The 20,944-nt window shown below is 49.0% G+C and overlaps 1 protein-coding gene across 3 annotated transcripts in view; it reads left to right on the top strand.

Moving 5' to 3' along the window:
- The window catches only part of ACAD10 (acyl-CoA dehydrogenase family member 10), a 2,051,508-nt gene that overhangs the window by 267,360 nt on the left and 1,763,204 nt on the right, over positions 1-20,944 (top strand). For 2 of the 3 annotated variants that reach the window (XM_069619514.1, XM_069619513.1), the window contains exon 3: positions 11,066-11,214. In XM_069619514.1, the coding sequence (XP_069475615.1) occupies positions 11,066-11,214 (149 nt within the window). Of the gene's footprint in view, positions 1-11,065; positions 11,215-11,619; positions 11,733-20,944 lie in introns of those variants that run through there. The other variant, XM_069619515.1, reaches the window with a different exon arrangement.

Genomic DNA, 20,944 nt, shown 5'->3' with positions numbered 1-20,944 from the left:
GGTTCCTTATCCCACACACAGGTTTCTTGGCACTGGCTCCTGTGCACCGAGTCACCTTCACTTGACTCCTTTTATTGGTCTCTTGTCTTTAGGGTGTACTCTTATATTCCTCTGGCTTTTCCTTGGTAGTCTCGTGGCTCTGCCACCATGTATCGCACACCCTTTGTCAAGTTGTAGCTTTTCGACACTGCACTCAGTCATTACAGTTCATTGTTTAGACTTCCTTCAGCCTTTAATATATTCAACTTTCAGATTAAATGTAACTTGTTGTGTAACATCGAATCGTTATGGTTGAATTTCAATTCAGAGTTCAAAAGTGGTTTTGTATTGCTTCATAATATTTGGTTTCAACCGTGCACCCGCTTTCTTCAAAGCCAAACTATGAGTGAGTTTGATATTCAGTGTGTTTGTTGGCCTCAATGTCAGTTTTCATATAGTTCGACATTTGTGCTCCATATTTAAAGTTAACGGACCGTTAATCACTGGAGGTCCGTTAGCTTCCCGATCCTGGAGCGTCTCTCTGGCGCTCACCAGCCTCCTTTGAATCCGTCCGATAGTTCCCAAGGCTTCCTTTCAGCTCCAGAAGCTGGGAAACCCACCGGTGCAAGCTTCACTTGCTCGCCGCATAGTTTCTCCTTCACGCCCGCACTTCAGACGCTTGTTCTCCGATGCAGCCTGCTTCCTCAGGGTTCTGCACTCTCCACCAGCTCCTGCTGCTTATGCCGAACTTTGAAGGCTCCCAGGCTCTGGCAATTACAAAGCCCATTCACCTCGGGTCCCACAAGTCCTCTAGGTCTTTTGCTGGTATCTTGGTTCTTCCTCCTGGACCACCACGGCTTCCTCCTCACATGGGTCTCCTGCTCCTCCTTCGCACTCAGGTCTCCCTGTTGCTCTTTCTTTCTCCTTCTCTTTATACACCTGCAGCCCCTTGACTGGCTGCAGGAGTGAAAACATAATTGGCCCTGCCTGACCATGATTAGACGGACATGCCTGACCCTCACAGCTCCTTACAGGCATCTTCGTCCCAGTACCAAAGTGGTTAAAAGAGATAATAATCATCACTCCCAGTTGTCTCCTCTTCGTCTCAGTACTGTCAGGTGTTGTATGTGGAATAATTGAGAAAACTGGTTTGTAATAGCCCCTACAAGTCGGGGAGGGTTAAGTTGACTATCACAAGAGAAAGGGGGATACCATGTCTCGCCCCTCTTACATTTATCTATGCAGTTTTTCTCGACGTCAGCAGCTGCTGAGCCTGCCCCCATTCACTGTGGCGTTCCCCAAGGATCCTGTGTGTCACCAACACTTTATAATGTGTTCACAAAACCTTTGTTTGATGATCTTGACTATCTGGGTGTCTCCTACACTAACTATGCCGACAATACCCAGATACTCATCCACATCACAGGTGATTATGCAGTGGACACCAAAGCCTTGAATGACGTTTACATGGTCATTCAGGCTTGGATGGCGAAAATGAGCATCGTTTCAGTGACGACAAGATGGAACTCCTCATTCTCCAGCATTGGATCTTTCATGGATTCACATGCTTAGAATATTCCCCGTCGTCAGACTGGGAACCCTTGGTACACTTATAAAGACATTTTTCCCTAGGAAAACTTTGACACTTTTGTGTCCTATCCACGTCGTTTTTTGGGCTGCCCACGCATGCCCCAATAGGATGTGGCAGTATAAATGCCCCGCCCCCGCGGTTCCCTTCAGATTTCAACCGTCTTCCAAAGTAGTGGGATCACCTCGCGTCATCTACTATTTTGTCAAGGTTGTTCGTTGTATTTTTTCCTGATGTCTGGAAAAGCTCTCTTCCGCTCGTGCGTTACGTACGGGCTGAAGAAAGTGTATGAGGGGGATGGACATATGGACTGCATATATTGTCTACACCCTCAACACTCGGCAGACAAGTGCAACATATGTAAGGGCTTCTCCCAAAAGACTCTTAAAGACCGGAGTCGGCGGTTAGTGGCCTGGTTGAGCGATGGAGCGGGTGCCTACCCGCCTTTGGAGGTAGGCTCCACGTGCAGCGTGGCCTCAGCATCGAAATTCTCAGGGGCCCCCCGCCGTTCGGCATCGGCTGAACCCCGGTGAAGAAACCACGCCCGGCGGAGAAGGGGTCGTCGGGAAGCCATTCCGCAAGGGAATCTTCCTCGAAGAAAACCTCATCATCATCACCATCGTCGAAGAAGGAGAGAAAGGAAAAGCCGAAATCCTCCTCAGGTGATCACCATAGATCATCCTCGAGTCGAGAGTCTGAGAAACACAGGTCAAGTTAAAAAAAGGCAGGAATGCCTCAGGGAACTGCGCAGGCACCACCGTCGTCGACGGCGGGGAGATCGTCCACTGCCTCACTACCAATGACGCAGTTGGTTTCGTCCATTGTTATGCCGCAGGTGGTGGCTACGACGACAGCTGGCCCAACTTTTGCCTCGTCGACGGAGATCCCGCAGGAGGCCTGGCGACCGGAGGTATTCGACCCGGTTTTACCGGAATCCTTGCTGCAACAAGAGACTGCCTTGTCTGTGTCCTCTGTGGACGAGGAGTGTGAGAGGATAGCTGCAGAGCTTGGGTTACTGACTCTTTCCAGCGGAACTAATATCCCAGTTACGAACCCTCTTCTTAACCCGCAGTCTGTTCTATCACTGGAAGTTCTATCCACATTGCAGACCTTGTTAAAGAAATTGGACGAGAGATTACCTCAAGTGGCAACTCCGGCCAAATCGACCGTCGACGAACCTGGCCCTTCCCGTCAGCCGACTCAGACGGCTGTATCGACGCGTGAGGACCTCACAGGTGCACGCCAGGAGGAAGGAGAGCTGCCGGACTTGGACTCAGAGGGTCCTTATCAGATGTTTCATTATCCCCCTCTAGGGATCCAACCTGGGAGTCGGAGGCAGAATTCGGAACCCCAAGGAGCTCAGCTCAGCCGTTTCCCCCGGCGACATTGGGTCGTTCCATGCAATGATGAGCAAAGCGTGTACCAAATTCGGATTGGCTCAGGAGGAAGAGAAAAGACTGTTTTCTTTTCGACCACATGAAAAAGAGGAGGTCGGTGTTCTCAGTACCCATCCTGGATCATGTGTGGCAGGGGGGTTTACAGACGATGCGTCATCCTTTCTCGGAGCCCGCAATAAAAGGTAGGCTGGAGAAGAAATTTAAGGCTCCAGAATCCACCCCCAAATGTCTATCCTCCCAACCAGCCCCAGACTCGGTGGTGTCAGCGGCTGCAGCGAGAAAAGCAAAGTCCCAGCACAAATGCACGACTCCCCCAGAGAACGAGGCCAGGAGACAAGATTCCTTTGGCAAGAAGGTGTTGTCGGTGGGGGCAACGACAGTGAAGGCGGCCAACTCGCTGGCTATAATGGCCAGGTATGATAGAGAGATGTGGCACCGGTTGGCACCCATACTAGAGCATCTCCCAGAAGAACATAGGAAAGCGGCGATGTCACTCGTCCGAGAGGGTGAAGAGGCCTCAAATCATTCTATAAACATTGCTGTGGACCTTGCAGAATCAGGATTTAAGCAAGTCAACAACTAGGTAGTTCTACGGAGACAAGCGTGGCTTAAATGCATCAACTTTAGACCTGAGGTGCAATACAAGGTGCTGGATATGCCCTTTGAGGGAGACCTTCTGTTCGGCGAAAAGGTGGATGAGGCCTTAAAGGCGTGTTCTTTGGGTGCCCTCCAGAGTGGAAGGAATTTTTGTTCTTTTCGCCCCGTTAGGGGAGCATCAGGGAACTCCCGATTCTCAGCATCAAGAGACAGGTCTTTCAATAGGCCGGCGTACTCCTCGCAGGGCTACAGACGGGCTTCTCAAGCGGCAAAGCGGCGCCGAGACTACCAGACCTCCAGGAAGAGGATGGGCTACTCGTCGAGAGATAAGCAGGCCAAAGACCAACAATGACGGGCGTCGGAACGTCCTGGGAGGCAGGGTATCGCATTGTGTCGACGAATGGGAGCAAATAACCACGGATCAGTGGGTGCTGGACACTGTAAGGTTTGGACACTCCCTGCAATTCAAGAGCAACCCTCCGCATGTTCCACCAGCGTTTTTGGCTCAACCCCACCTGAGCGTGTTGCAACAGGAAGTAGTGCTTACGCTACAAAAAGCGGCTATAGAATTGGTCCCTGCATCACAGAGGGGGTCAGGGAGTTTATTCCCGATACTTCGTAGTGAAAAAGCCAAACGGAAAATGGCGTCCCATTCTCTACCTTCGCGACCTCAACAAAATGTTGAAAAGCCTAAAATTCAAGATGCTCACACTCCAGGAAGTGATCCGGTCTGTCCAAGAAGGGGACTTTCTGGCGTCTCTGGACCTTCAAGACGCGTACTTCCACATACCGATGCTTCGACAACACAAAGTTCCTAAGGTTTGTGGTAGGACGGACTCACTACCAGTTCACAGTGCTTCCTTTTGGACTAAAATCCTCTCCCAGGATGTTCACGAAATGTTTAGCTCTAGTTGCAGCTTGGTTGAGAAAGCAAGGCCATCACGTGTACCCGTATCTCGACGACTGGTTGGTGAGGGGATCCTCCCCTATGGCAACTCAAACAAGTTTGCAAGCCACCATGCAACTTCTACGACGGCTGGGATTTGCAGTAAACTTTGAGAAGTCTTTGTTGACTCCGTCGAGAAACTTGGTGTTCTTGGGTGCACAGTTCGAAGCCCAGTCGGGGTTGGTGAAGCCATCCGTCGACAGAATCCACAGACTCAATCCGATAGCAGGTCAGTGGAGGATCAATACCAGAGTATCGGTGAGGAAATATATGTCGATTCTGGGCGCTCTGGCGTTTTGCATTCCTCTGGTGAACAACTGCCACCTGTTCATGAGGCCAATTCAAGAGTTCCTGGCGGACCGGTGGACCCACACCCAAGGACTCTGGTCGGACAAACTGGTCGTCGACGACGACAAGCTCCTACGAGCTCTTCGATGGTGGCAGAGCTTTCAGAACCTATCCAGGGGGATACCCCTGCAGAAACCGGAATTTTGCGTGACCATAGTGACGGACGCGTTCCTGACGGGCTGGAGAGCACATATGGGCACTCGCCAAACACAAGGTCGGTGGTCTCCGAGGGAATCGCTCCTGCACATCAACGTTCTGGAGTTGAGGGCAGTACGCTGGGCCCTAAAATCTTTCCTACCACACATAAAAGGCTCAGTAGTGAGAATATTGACAGACAACACGACAGCAATGTTTTACTTGAGAAAACAAGGAGGCATGCGGTCCGGAACCCTTTCCACCGAGGCTCAGAAAGTATGTCATTGGGCTGTGAAGCACGATATAACCATCGTAGCTTACCATCTCGTTGGATTAAGGAACGAGCAAGCGGACTCCCTCAGCAGGAAAATGGACCAAATACACGAATGGGAGATAGACAGTCTTCAGTTATCGAAGATCTTCAAGAAGTGGGGGCAACCTCCTTTGGATCTCTTTGCAACGAAGAAGAACAAGAAGTGCGAACTGTACGCCAGTAGGTGGCCACAGAAGGGCTCTCTGTGGGAAGCGTTCTTCCCGTGGACGGACAAGTTTCTCTACGCCTTTCCCCTCCGTTTCCTCTCATACGGAGAACCCTGCAATGGATTCGCAGATACAGGTGTCGAGTCATCCTAGTGGCTCCGTATTGGCCAAGACATGCATGGTTTTCTGACCTACTTCAACTGTCAATAGAGCAGCCAATAACATTTCGGAAAGCCCCAGACCTCCTGTCCCGGGACAAAGGGACAGTGTGGCATCATGACCCGGACAGTCTCAATCTCACAGCTTGGCTCCTGACTTTTCGGAGTTTGGTGCCCTAAGTATTCAATCGGATTGTCAGAGAATCCTGCAGGCCGCACAGGCCCCTTCCACGAACACGTTGTATGCATGTAAGTGGAGAAGATTCTGTAGGTGGTGTCAAAGTCAGCCAGGATTGCACCCCTTGAATGTAACTCCGGAGCAGCTTCTCCCATATCTGCTGCATTTGGCGAAGAGCGGATTGTCTTTTTCGTCGATAAAGGTGCACCTAGCGGCCATCTCAAGGTTCACGAGGAAAAGGAAATTGTCTCCCTTATTTAGTGATAGGCTGATAAAACACTTCATGAGGGGTCTATTCTGTACATTCCGGCCGATTAAGCGTTTTCCTCCGACATGGAGTCTTAACGTGGTGTTAGCGGGGCTAATGAAAGCTCCCTTTGAGCCGATGGCTTCCTCGTCTATGAAGTTCTTATTGTGGAAGTTGGCTTTTCTAATGGCTATTACGTCAGCTAGGCGGCTCTTGGAGATGCAAGCATTGGTCATAGATCCGCCGTACTTGAGGTTCTTTAAGGACAAAGTGGTGCTGTCGACTAATCCTCATTTTATTCCAAAAGTGCCTACTGTTTATCATAAACATTCATCAATTGTTCTACCTACCTTCTTCGCAACTCCATCGGCTGCGGAAAGGCCCTCCATACTTTGGACGTGAAGAGAGCTCTGAAATTCTACCTTCATCAGTCTCAGCAATTCAGAACTACGCAGCAACTGTTTTTGTGGCTTATGGCCCGTCGACGAGCGGAAAGGCAATCTCAAAACAAGGACTAGCTAGATGGGTCTCGTCGACGATTGCTTTTTGTCACTCCAAGGTGGGAGAATCGCTAGAAGGACGTCCGAGGGCTCATTCCACGAGATCAACTTCGTCCTCGGCGGCGCTTTGGGCAGGGATTCCGCTGACAGACATTTGCCAAGCGGCGTCCTGGTCGGTGCCACACACGTTTACCCGCCATTACTGCCTTGAAAGGCAACATGCGGACGATGTGCAGATGGGAAGAGCAATCTTGCGCCATCTGTTTCAGTGAGGTAAGCTCCGTCCATATATATATTTGTGCTTCTTTCCATATGTGTAAAGATATGTAGATATATGATTGTACTTAAGCGCATGTAGTGATTATGATAATTACTGTTGTGGTTGTTCGGTGAACTGGCTGTATATATATATATATATATATATATATATATATATATATATATATATATATATATATATATATATATATAATTATATAGTGTGTGCTCATATTAATGTTGCATTCACACCGCCATATCAGAGTTACTGCTGTGCAATCTATTCTAAGCATGTGAATCCATGAAAGATCCAATGCTGGAGAAGGGAATAGTTTCTTACCTGTAACTCCATTTCTCCAGCATTGGTATCTTTCATGGATTCACATGCGCCCGCCGGCCTCCCCTGAATGCAATGTACATGCTGTATCCCCCCCATGCTACTTTGGAGGGGTTAAAATCTGAAGGGAGCCGCGGGGGCGGGGCATTTATACTGCCACGTCCTATTGGGGCATGCGTGGGCAGCCCAAAAAACGACGTGGATAGGACACAAGTGTCGAAGTTTTCCTATGGAAAAACGGCGTTATAAGTGTACCGAGGGTTCCCAGTCTGACAACGGGGAATATTCTAAGCATGTGAATCCATGAAAGATACCAATGCTGGAGAAATGGAGTTACGGGTAAGAAACTATTCCCTTCTGGGTTCATACCAACGTCTTAACAAACTTGCCCCCTCCTTCAAGTTGTTCACCATTGATGGCAACGTCATTAAGGTCTCTAATGATACTAAAAATTTAGGAATGTACCTCGATTCTACACTATCATTGCGCAGACAAACCAATGCTGTCAGCTCAGCTGTCAGCTCAGCTCAGCGTCTGCCTATACCTGTAAACTTATCACAGCTTGTAGACCATTCTTTGACTACTCCCAATTGCACTATCCCGGCTAGAACACTTATCATGTCCAAGATAGATTATTGCAGTGCCCTCCTTTATCTAGGGACTAGTCAATCTAACCTTAACAAACTGCAAGTCATTTCGAATAATGCCATCGGAGCAGCATTAAACATACCTAGAAACCAACACATCTCTAACCACAGGCGTAATCTACATTGGTTGCCTATTAAGCATAGAATATCCCTGAAAACACTTACCTTGACTCACAAGTGCCTGAGCAACCAGACCTCCATCCACCTAGCCAACTGACTCACTCCCCACCCCTCCGCTGAGAGCGGCCCAAGCCCATAGTTTATCTCTCCCTAGATTTAAGCTGCAAATAGCTGGTGGCGCTAGCTTCCCGGTCTTGACCTCTAAGCTGTGGAACACCCTTCCTAATGCTATCAGAGCTGAGCCTTCCTTCCAATCCTTTAAGCGCAAAACCAAAGCGTGGCTCTCAGCACAAAACATTTGAGATACTTGACATTATACTATGGATTCTGCCACTCTGTCACTCACCCAGCCCTCTGTTATATAATTCACTGTTAAATAACGCCTGTATTGCTCTGTGCATTTAGGGCTTGTATGTAGATAACTTTTCTTCCTGTGCCTATTCTCTCGTGTGATCTTCCTATATTTTGTATGCTCTTAATTGTTATCTCACCGCAGTCCTGCCCGCATGTCTACTGTAAACTGGCAGAGCGTGCCACTTATTTCCATGTATGTAACTGTAACCTTGCCTCCCTAAAATATGCGTCCAGTTGACTTTGGGCCTGGTGCGCTATATCAATAAAATACAAAAATACAAATGTAATCCTTTTTGCCCTCTTTCTGATATGTCTGGACTTGGCGATATCTTGTATCCTTTTCTTGGTCAGTGGGACATGGATAATATGGCGTTAAGCCCCCGTTCCAAGGGCTGCATCAGGGGGTTAACGGCCTGGGAGCCCAAGTTATCCGCCCGAGCGAAGCAAGGTTAACCCCCGTTCCAGCCCTTGTAATGGGGGCTTAAGGTTATTAGCACCCCATTTTGCCAAAGCGGTAAAATGGGGTGCTAAAAAAAATAAGGATTTGTGAGTCCCATTGAGTGAATGAAAATCCTTTACAAAGATGGCTGCCATGGAAAAGGGAAGGCAGGGCTCTGTACGGAGCCCCTCTTCACTTTCCATGGCGGCCAGCTGGAGCCCAGGAAGGAGGAGCGGCTGCGACTGAGAGTGCCGCCACAGTCAAAATAAGTTGAGTGGGGGGTGGGAAGGGTTTAAAAAAAAGATGGAGGGGGTGAGGGGAGGATGGCAGCAGGGGGAGCCCGCCGTCATGTTGGCTGGAACGCGGGCTTGCATCAGCAGTTTTTATTTATTTATTTTTATTTGCATTTATAAAGCGTGCAGAGCTGCCCTGAGGCATTATGGCGCTGTTACAGCAGGCTTAAGCTTAGACAAGAGAGTCAGGGAGTTATGCTTTGCTATGGTTACAGTGCAAGCATAGCTGTGCATGCTGGTTAACATTTAGCGGAATAGAAAAGTTTTTAGATTTTTGCGAAAGGTGATGCATGATTTTTCATACCTTAATGAAGTTGGTAGGGAGTTCCAGTTTTTGGGTGCGACGTGTTTGAAGCTAGATCCTCCAGCTCTTGTTCTTTTGAACGTGGGAACATAGATCTGGTTGGCAGGGTGGGCTCTAATGGGTCTGTTAGAGGCGTTGAGGGTGATTCTTTCTGCAAGATAGGGTGGGGCATCTAGTGTAAGGCATCTGTGTGTGATGGCCATGGCTCTAAAGAGTATGCGTTCCCTTACCCGTAGCCAGTGGGCATCTTTCCTTGCTTGAGAGATGTGTTCCCTTTTGGGAATGGTCAATGCTGCTTGGAGCACGTTGTTTTATGTGATTTGGAGTTTTTTTATGTTGTTGACAGAGGTGCCTAAAAAAGGGCATTGCAATAGTCCAGTTTGGTACCTATTGTGGCGCTGGCGATGGATAGGCAGTTTTTGGTGGAGAGAAAAGGTTTGACTGCATTGATCACCTTGGTGGTGAGCGCTGAGGAGGAGGATATGGCGTTGACCTGGTGAGACATGGATAGTGAGGCATCTAGGGGAAAGCCTGCGTTCCTAACCACATGATTGGCTGGCTCCCCCGCCAATGGTGCGAATATCCCATAACTGCCCTTGCAATAGAGGGCTCTTCCTGAATGGGAAATGCTGAATACCGCGTCTCGCCTGAGAACATCCCATTCCCAATCCCCAAGTACCCTCCACCCAGGTGATACTCCCTCTCTTCTTCACCCTCAGGGGCAGGATCCCAAAACGATGGCCTTTCCCTGGCAACCTGAACAGAGGATCCAAGGGGAGTAGATATGAGGACACCCTCTGGTTTCTGACAGAATGTACTATATTGTAATGCCAAAGATTGTGAGGTATTTCCCTTTGGAAGTTTTATTTAATGTTGTCATGGTATTATTGTAATGCATTTAAAATCGTATTATTTTTTATAAGAAAGCCATAGTAAGGCCTTTGCCATTTGCTACATTCTGAGAACTGTGTGGAGTGTATGAGCCTAAGCAGTATAGCCAGGCAGCGAAGGAATGCAAGTAATAGAAGAGACCACTGATGGCCAGGACAAAGGAGATCCAGGAAAGAGCTGAGGCAGGTGGTGGGAGAAGAATGAGAGAACATTGAGATGGTGGGCAAAGGCCTGCCTCGTCTACTTTCCCTAAACGTGATCAAAACGTTGAGATAACCCTTGAAGAACTGCATCCTGCGTGATGATTAACACTTGAGGAGGTTTTTCCATCACTAAATCATTGATTGGAATTATGTGAGTTAAGTTTTATTGTAAAAACTGAATTTAGCTCTGTCCATAATAAGACTACATGCATGTTATTAGCGGTGCAAAGTGCTCCCTATGAACAAATGGCATAGTTAATGTGACTTTAATTGAGTAGTAGTCTTGATGCGTGCTTGTTGACCAGAAAGGTTACTATGTAATTCAGTTAATATTACATTAATTAAATAGCCTGTTATGTATGAATAGATCATTTTATTTGTGTTGTATGCCACATAAATGGTCCATGTTATATCCATCAATAGTTATTATTTGAAAATATCGTGGAATGTATGCTGGCTGATTTTGTTTTACAATATTTTGCATGAAAACCCTGTTTTAAAAATGGAAAATGTAAATATGGTTTGAATTGCTGAAAATGCATGTTTGGCTTCAAAATGATTTTTAACCTCTACAGTGTAGCCACATTTCCTTTTGTAGTAGGTTTACAGTTGGCCGTTGGATCGTTCACGTTGTTTGTCTTTTACTTGTTATCTTCCTCAATCTAGAATGGGAGGTTCAGCATCAAATTCCTCCTGGCACTATTACAAAAGCAATACATTCTGGAGGAGATGGTGGTCCTTGGATCAGGTACATGCGAGGAGAGCTGTCTGCTGAAGCATTTTTGGAAGAATTTGAAGATCTGTGCTCTAAAATAGTGAGTTGTGTTTTCGTTTTCACATTTCCCAGTACATTTACCTTTGTTTAAATGTGTGTGGAGTGTCATGAGGACAGAGAGATTGTCTGGATGCACAGAGCACAGTAAGTGTGTGTTGGGGTCCTGCATTCACATAGCACGGCCTGCCTGACCGTGTCCGATCCCATTTGCCTGACCCCTGTACATAGCTCTCAACCATTTGTGTTGCAAAGGCGGGTGAAACCACCCGATTTTGTTTTTGGCGGGTGAGACGCCCATTGGAATACATGGGCGTGCAGGAGGCTTGGCGGGTGAGTCAGCCCTTTACAAAGCGGGTGACACCCGCCAAAAGCGTGTGAGTTGAGAGCTATGCCTGTATGCCGGACGCATCGCGGCATGAAAACGAGGCTCGTATCCTCGCAACCTACATATTTGTAAACATCCACCGGCAGGCGGAATCGCCGGTGGCCAGCTAACAAGACCATACAAAGGCCCTGTTTGCGCGGCGTGGCCGAATCCTTTGGCCCTGCAACTCTAAGGTATGACATTGCCAAATCATTGTTAGCTAGTCTTTGGCACTTGCCTTTGTTCCCAAGTAGTGTATGTTCTTCCTACAGGCAAATAGCCCGTAAGTCCTATATGCTGATGGTATATAAGACTTGTGAGCCAGTAACACTCACTGACCCTTGAACACACTGAGCAATATTCTCCCAAATGTTAGTCTATAACTCTGTACGGTTATGTTTGTTCACCTGTTGTCTAACTTGTCTGCTACGAGGAACTACACTTCCCACTTTCTAGCCATACAACTTGCTTATACGCCTCAACCATGTTTATTTGATTATTATTTCATCACATGCCAGTACTACGCATTGCACCGTCTAACCTGCGTGCTCCTTGCACTCGCCTAGCCTGGCTTAATCATGCTTACCACATATTGATCGACATTACCTAGCATATGCTGATGCTCTAGGTTCCACCAATGTCCTGAAGTGATACTGTTGATTGCCTACATTAAACATTGCATGCCTGTATTGCCAGACTATTTTACACAGTAAACTGACTATAATTGTATGCTTTAGACCGCACAGCTCATCCTTTTGTAGCTAATTCCCCTATCAGAAATACTGTGCACCAGCCCACCCATTTACTGTCCTGCCCTTACCACCCATCCAGTCTGCACCAAGATTGTGAGTTAACCTTCTCTGACTAAGTATGTATGTATGTATGCTAATGCTGAACTAGCTTACACTTGACCAGCCCATTAACCAATTGTGAGTGAATCTGTTGCAACTGCTATTTAACCGCACTAGCCTACCCTCGAATTACTGACTGAATCTAATGTTGTAGATCTTCGGTTGAAATAGCCTACGCTGCAATTGTGACCAATTTGAACGCAGCTCATCCTTAGCTGATAGTGACCTCGCTATAGCTATTGATCTTAAGGCAGCCCACCCTATCCACATTATGCTGGTATTGTTTTATTAAATAATTTTTTATTAATTTTTACAATGAACAAAACATAACCATCACACCCGACATTTCCAGTTACAAGCTTTTTAGCATATATTAATTGTTATTAACCACTGTCATCCCTCTTACCCCCAATTTAACTCGAGCTTCCACCTCAGTTCCTCGGATTTCTCATCTGTTGGGGTTAATTCCCTTCGCCGTTCTCGGACGTTTCATGTTCACTGGAATTGGCATAAGCGGATCCCGACAATGTGGCTACCATTTGTCTCCACGCTATCAGAGGTCCCACTTCACCCTCTTCCCCTCTGCTGGCTGCCTCGTACCATATTACTGTCTCAGCATCAGCACACTTCAGGAGATCGTTCCACCATGTCTCTAATCTGGGTCCGTGGGCTGCCTTCCATCCCATGGCTATTCTCTTTTTAGCCAGAATGTAGGCCAAATCCTTGAGTTTGCAGACATGTTTCAGGTTGCGTGGTCTGGTAAATCCCCCCCATCATGCAAGCCCATATGGATTCCACATCTAGCTTAATTCCCCTTTCAGACAGTCGTAGCTTGACTCCCCCCCACCCCCAGAATTTTCCCACCTCCCGGCACGGCCAGAACATATGGATCATCCCAGCATCCACCTCCCCGCACTTGGTGCATTTTTGTACTGAATCTGACAATCCTTCGGGGGTTCATTTATGCCCTATAGGTGATATATAACTGAATCTGCTGCAGCCTCGCATTCCTAGACACCTTTTTATGGTATCTTTGAGCTCTTTCCCACTGCCCGTCTTGCATAGGTTTGCCTGCTTCCTCCTCCCATTCCCGTCTCAATTGGAGTAGCTCCTTATCTACTCTCGACATCACCAATTCATAGATCCTGGATATTTCGTCGTCGCCCTCCGAGATATCGTGCATCGTTTCTATGGCCGTATCAGGTGGTTCTGGTAGTGCTATTTCGGACCACGTTTCCTTCACCCATTTCATTATTCTAGTATATGTGATGTATTGCCCCGTATTCACCCCAGTTTCGTCCACTATCATTTGGAAGTCCAGTGCCTTCCCCTCTTGCCATACATCACCCAAGGTCGCTAGGCCTACTGGCTCCCAGTGTTTGCGGATCCCTTTCCTCAGTTGCTCATCCACCCCGCGTAGCGCCACGAGTGGCACCTGCGGGGAGCACGGGGTTGGGTTTCCCACAGCTCGGCACGCCTGGCGCCATGTCTTCCAGCCCAGGTCCAGCAATCTCTATCGCCCATGCAGCTCTGGTTTGGGCAGCCATATCAATTCTTGAAGGAAATAATGGTTGCATTCGCCGCTCAGCAATCTGGATTCTGCTGTCTCGTCTTCAGACAGCCACCTAGCAACATATTGTAGCTGCCCTGCCAAGTGATATAACTTAAAGTTCGGCAGGTTTATGCCCCCTCTATCATACATATTCTGTAATTTCCATACGGCTACTCTGTTTCTGGAGTTGTGCCACAGGAAACCTCTACATAAACTCTGGAGTTTAATGAAAAAGCATTTGAGCACCATGTATGGGATATTTGCGAAAAAGTGTAGTAGCCTAGGCAGGACCACTATTTTGAGCAAGGCTGCCCTTCCCACCATGGCCAGGGGGAGCTTTGCCCAGAACCCCATGCTGTTCTTAATTCCTTCCACTGCCCTCTCCGTGTTATGCTTGTGCTTGTCTACAGTCGTGTGGTATATACTAATTCCCAGGTGTATCTAAATGTTTTGGTCTGCCAGGCTATCTGCAGGATAGGTAATTCTCCTGTGGGACTCCTTTTTACCTCCCTAGAGGGAACATGCATGATTTTTTTGGGGTTCACCGCTATTCCCGAAAGAGTTGCATAGCACTCCATCACCTCCATAATGTATTGCAAGTTTTCCTCGAGGTACCTCAGGTATAGCAGCTTATCGTCCGCATACAATGATATCGGATGCGGTCCCCCCTTAGTGTAGACACCTATTTCCTCATATTGCTGTCTCAAGTAGATCGCCAATGGTTCTAGTGCAAGGATGTACAGCATCGGGGTCCATGGACAGCCCTGTCTTGTGCCTCTGCTAAGTTGCCATTTATTAGAAATTATCGCTCCCGTTTTGACCCGGACTGTCGGGAGCTATATACCATTTTCACCCACCGCAGGTACCCTGGTCCCATCCTGTAGTCTTTCAAGGTCCGCCATCAACCAAGGCCACCTTACGGAGTCGAAAGCTTTTACTGCATCTAACGAGACTATTGCTATTTCATTTGGGTCACCCTCTGCCTTTTCTATAATATGGTGGAGCCTCCTGTGGTTATCGGATATGCTTCTACCTGGGACATATCCGGTTTGATCGGGGTGTATGAGTTTCTTTATTACCCTCTTCAGTCTGTTCGCCAGCACGGCCATGAGAATTTTACTATCCTAGTTTAGCATGGATAGGGGTCTGTACGATCCGCTTTCTGTGCTTGGTTTATCAGGTTTGAGAAGCATAATAATTACCGCCTCTCTCAGGGATTCCGGCAGCCTCCCTGTCTCGTAGGCCTCGTTTAACACTGCCAATAGCGGGGGGAGCACTTCCTGTCTGTACGTTTTGTAGAATTCTCTGGGGAGCCCGTCTGTCCCTGGGGCTTTACTCGTCTGCAGATGTAATACCACTGTCTCTAATTCCTCTAATGTGATTGGGGCATCTAGGTTCTCCCTGTCTTCCTCGTTCAATTTGGGTAATCCTATATCTTCCAGCGTCTCCTGAATCTCCTGCTCTGCAGTCTCCCCTGCATCTTCGTAAAGGTGTTTGTAGAATCTAAGAAATCCCTCGTCCACACCCTCCTGGGTGTTCCAGACTTGGCCCTCTTCTCCCGCTATCTCCCTAATGGCTGTTCTCGTGTCTCGTTTTTATATAGCCATGCGAGCAACCTCCCCGGTTTCAAAGTATTTTTTGTAATTCAGGTTACATAGCCTCTCCCAGAGCCCACCACAAGCCTGTTGTAATTGGCTCGCTTGCTCGTCGTCTTCCTGTGAGGTGCTCCCTCTTTTCATAATTGCTTCTAGTTTCTTTTCCGTCTCCTGTAACTCTCGCTCTATGCCCCCTTGGAGCCCTCTAGATTTAGATATGGCCGCCCCTCTCACTACCACCTTAAAGGCCTCCCACAGGGTTCCCTCTGAATTTACGCTTCCTATGTTATTTTCAAAGTACCAAATTATTTCCTCCCTAAAGTCCTCTCGAAATGCAGTATCCTTCAATGCCACGGCTCTAAGCCTCCATGTTGGAATCCTGGCTCTAGGGGGCTGATGTCGCCACGGCAAGACCAGGGGGGAGTGGTCCGGTAGTGTCCTTGCCTTATATTCTGAACCCGTCATTTCCCCAGCAAGTTCCGAAGTGGCGAACATATAATCTAGTCTTGTGTACAGATTGTGTGGGGCGGCATAGTGTAAGTAGTGTCTATCATTTGGTTGTTGCTGCCTCCATGTGTCTTCCAGCCTGAAGTCTCTCAGCAGGGCCTGTAGCGTTTTCGCTGCTGGGGTAGACTTATCTAATTTTGTCTGACCTGTCCATTTTGGGGTTCAGCGTCAATTGAAGTCCCCGCCCATATAACCGCGCCTCCTATGTGGGGACTAATTTTCCTATATAATGTCTTAAAATAGGCCACTGTATCTTGGTTAGGGGCGTACGTATTTATGATACAGTTCTCTGTTCTCTAACATCCCCCGGATCACTACCATCCTCCTGTCCAGCTCGATTGTGGCCTGTAGCATCTGGAAGGGCACATGTGACGCCACCCAAATGATCACCCCTCTGGCATAAGCAGAGTATGTTGCCCCTATGGTGGTCCATCTCCATTTTTTCCCTACCACCTCTTGTTTCTCTTTGGTGAGGTGGGTTTCTTGCAATAGAGCTATATCCACTTTTTGCCTTCTCAGGTACATCATTACCTTATTTCTCTTCAAATAGCTGTTGAAGCCTCTGACGTTCCAGGTTACTATTCTAAGATCTCCCATTGTCATCCATATCTTATCCCTTCTCCCTCCCTCCTTGTCCTTCTCTCCGATTTTGTTTGACGTGGATGTGAGCTTGTTCCCTGTCTAATTTCAACATAAACCCTCCAACTGGCCCCCCAACCCCTAGTCTCTTTAAATAACTTCACTGCACACCCGCCAACTCCCTCCCCTCCACCCACTCTTCCCATTCCCAACTGTTGCCCAGCTCCATCCCTGGATCTCAGGCTATCCTGCATTTGGTCCTTTCTCAGTGTTGCCGATCTTAGGAACCCAGCAGGGAGTTACCAAACTATCGGTAACTTAACTAAGCTATCTATGGGGTTATGAGAGCGAGTCCATCGAGCCTCCCGCACTTCTGCACTATTGCGCCGTGCCCGGGCACTTCTATGTGTTCAACCCATCTCGTGTCGGTCCCAGCCGGCTTCGCCCTATCTTCTATTCAAGTCCCAATGTCTAGTTCAACAGCACCTCGATTATTGCAGTCGTTCTCCTTACTTCTTTCTGGTTATCTGTTTCCGACGGGCAGTTCTGGGCATCCAACCACTCTGTCGCTGTTATGATATGATATGGTATTTGTAACGCTCACGGTCAGTTCAGGGGATCCCCCACATGTGTGTCGGGCTCCGCGCTCGCTACTCTCCGCGTTCACTCCCATGCATCCGGGTTTGGCTCAGCACGGTTGAGGATGTTCCTGTAATAGTCCATTGGTGTTCCTTGTGAGAGGATTTTTTTGTAAATGTCAGGGGGGGCAGGGATCCGCAGCGTGGTCTGATGTGTTGCTTTGATTTACCAGGCTGATGAATCTCTCCAATGATATGTGCAGGAAGTTTGAGTTTGTTCCGGTGTACCTCGTATCAGTGAGTGTCTTCCGTGATGTGGTTGCATGGTCTGTTTTGAATGGTATGTTGGATGGTGAAGACACACACCCAACAATGGACGTATACCTGAGACCAAATGATGGACACACCCCACAAGGGAATGAGAACAGGAGAATAATTGCAAGTAAAACAAATTTATATAAGATATATGCAAGCAGAGAACTCTGCTGCCCAGGAGCGATCTGCCAAACAATACACGAACAGCACGTTAAAAGGACACACATCGTCAGCCATGACGTTTCAAATAGGGTACACATTTTAGCAGTTGATTGGGGGAAGGCCTATGCCATAGTCGATCTTATAGGGGCGGTCAGATGCTAATTGGACCTTGCTCCCCTTCCCTCCAGGCACACATGGGTCTGCTGGGCTCATCTCTGCGGTGTGAAGGTCAGGTCAGAGGAGTGCTACATTTCTATCTATCTAAGCTAAGACAACAGGAACACATAAATCACAACAGCACACAAGGACTTGCTTCGATCCCATATTCACACCCAAGCCCAGTACACAGTGAAAACCGAACTGAAGCTGCCAACAGGACACCACCTTCTTACTTTCCTACGCCCTCTTCACTCACTATCCCAATCCCACCTCTTTGTAGATCCACCTGAGCACCTGGAGACCAACTCCGTTGGTGGCGTGCGCTATATAAATACCTTTTAACATTAACATATGTTGCGACATCCGACAAGATCGCACTGGTGTGGGGGGGGGGGGAACTGAGCCCCTCTGCCGCTGTGACTTCGAGCCTGCACTTCGGGGTGTTCTTTCTCCCCTGAGGTGAGTCGTTCCTGTGTGGACGGATGCCGCCCCTGCGTTCACTCCGGGTCATGCTAGGGGTCTTCTGCCTGCGCCCGGCCCTGGATTTAGTCCCCTCTGCAGGGCGTAACGCTCATATGGTGGCGGGTTGTGCTTGGCCCATTCAGTAGTGGCCTAGTGTGCCAGTTCTGTCAGTATTCTGGAGTCCCACATGCCTGCCCCTCACATCTCCAGCTGTGGGGCTAGCGTGCACTCCAATGTGGTCCCACTTGGTTATGAGCCCGGGACCCTTCTCCTTGCTTCCTTTGTGAGTGGCTGTGGCTCTCCTCCTGAGTATCAGCCTTTCCCGGACATGGCCACACTTCCTTCCTCATCTGCCGGCAGTTGCTGCGGCTTCCAGGGGAGTCCAGGCTCACGCTTGATGCCTTCCAAACCTTGTCCGACCGATTGCCCGGTGGTAGTTTCCTATTTGCCTCGCCACCCACTGTACGGGCTTGCATACCTCCAACAGGGCTCCGGGAGCATCTGCTGGAGGTATGGCTCCACGCCCCTCCGCAGGCACTCCTGCTGCTCCGTATCAGGTGCGCCCCAGCAAGGCCCCTCAGCCCGCCTTCTAATGGTGCTCACCGTTGCCAACTGATGCCTCGCTGCTTTCCCTTCCTTTCACTCCAGCGGTTGCTGCCACTCCTTCTGTTGCAGCCACCCGGTGTGTTGGCTGCGGGCTGACTTCACTGCCCGTCTCCCCCACCTGGCCTCTTCCAAATTTGTCTGGTGGCACAGGACACAATCCGCGCCGGCCCTGTTAGGGACCGCATCCGATCCCCCTAGCATCACACTCTGCAGGGGCTCAGGGCGATCGTCTGGCCGGCCAGTGAAGCCTGTTCCAGTCGCCGCCTTCTCTCCGCTCTACTGCCAGCCCTGATTCACCTGTGGCTGGGCATCACTCCGGGCGGTGAGTCTGGTAGGCTTTGCCACTGTATACCTGCACCTCGTCTCTTCTTGCTCACATGAGTGACTACTTTGGGACCCCCACTGCTGCTCTCAGCATCTAACAGTGAGGGAAGTGCCAAATTGTCATTTCGTCAATTGGTTGGGCGCCAGGAGGTACAAGCGCACAGATTACTGTGATCCCCTCTCGGCGGCCATCTTGGAATCTCAACCATCCACATTTTGTCAAGTAGTGTCAGCAGGTGACCAGGACCAAGCAGGACGGTCCTGAGGGTCTTGCAGGCCAGGCGGTGCAGGCAACAGAACTGGTAGGAGCGAGCTGGAGGAAAAGACTTGGCTGGATGGTTTCTTTAGATTGCAGGCCGGGTGGTGTATCATTAGCTGGTATCAGAAGAGAGGTGAAGTTCTTGTTGCACCTGGGTCAGGCCGACAAATAAGTGCCCAGCAGGTGTAGGTGGGCGGACCGGTCACGGTCAGGCGAAGACCGAGGCAGGACTCTCCCGTGCTGATTGTTGCTGGGCGGCGCTGCAAGAGCTGGCAAGGAGGTATGGTGGCTTTTGGTCTCGCTGGCCAGTCAGTGGCAAGGTGGTCTGGTGTTCTGTGGAGGGTCCATGGAACTTTCTGCAGGTGCCGGTCAAATGCGCCTATGAGAGTCAGCATGGAGCAGTGGAGGTCCGGCCTCGATCGTGGACAAAAAGACTGAGGACATCGCCTGACACGTCAACAGCGATGCACAGCAACGACGTTCGTCATGTGACTATTGTGAGAAACCAAAGGGTGTCTCACTGCTCAGTCCCCGGGGAACTGTTGTCCAGGTGGCCAGGACACCGCCATCGCCTTTGGTTCCAGTTCCTGGGGGTGGACCAGTGTGGGAGGATCACCTGGATAAGGGGTTCCTGGGGAGTAGGAGTGGGGCACCCAGAGGAGAGACGCAATATCCCTGTTCCCATTTCCCTGTAGAACACCCTCATCCCATGTACTATCTAGAAACTTTATCTGGCCTACCCCCTTTCCTACACACACACACACACACACACATACACTCTGCTGCACGGACAAAGCACTTCAGGGAAAGACAGACTCACACACAGCCAGACTGTTTAACATGTCCCAACATCAGAGTCAGGAACTTAACCTTAATGACTTGCACCTGAATCCTATTACCTTTCCCGACTGGGATAAAAGACGGAGCATGAGAGCACCCGGTGAGCAGGGCGAGAAGGGCAACCGAAGCGAGCAAGACCAGCATAACGGAAGGGCAGGAAATCCTGGGAAGGCAACGCGACTATGGAAGCAGCGCAGACGGGACCAGGAGGCGAAGGCAAGGCCGTGTTCCTGCCAGCTGCAAGGTCAAAGTTGCTGCAGAATCCCAACGGGGCAGCTTTCTGCCACTGCAGAAGGTCACAGCGGTACTTCCTTTATGTGCGGTGTGAGGACTTGAAAGAAGGCTAGCCGTGCTGAGCCAAAAGCCTTGACTGAACGGAAAGTCTTGATAAACTGTTTCAGCTGCTGCTGGCGAGTGAAAAGTAAGACCGGCTTGTGTCAATGAATGAAAAGGATATTAACGTTTGAAGTGCTCATTGGGTAGTCTAGAAACTGAGCGAATGCACATTGTAACAAGAATGAAGAATGCTGATATTGTGCGTGTGAGAGAAACCGCGAAAGAAAATAACTAAGGAAGGAGGCGAATAGTCAGTGGTCATATGAGGAGAAAGTGAAGCG

This window comes from Ambystoma mexicanum, chromosome 10, assembly GCF_040938575.1.
Source record: "Ambystoma mexicanum isolate Mex_15411 chromosome 10, UKY_AmexF1_1, whole genome shotgun sequence".
NCBI classification, from domain to species: Eukaryota; Metazoa; Chordata; class Amphibia; order Caudata; family Ambystomatidae; genus Ambystoma; species Ambystoma mexicanum.
This window is presented reverse-complemented; position numbering and strand designations above follow the sequence as displayed.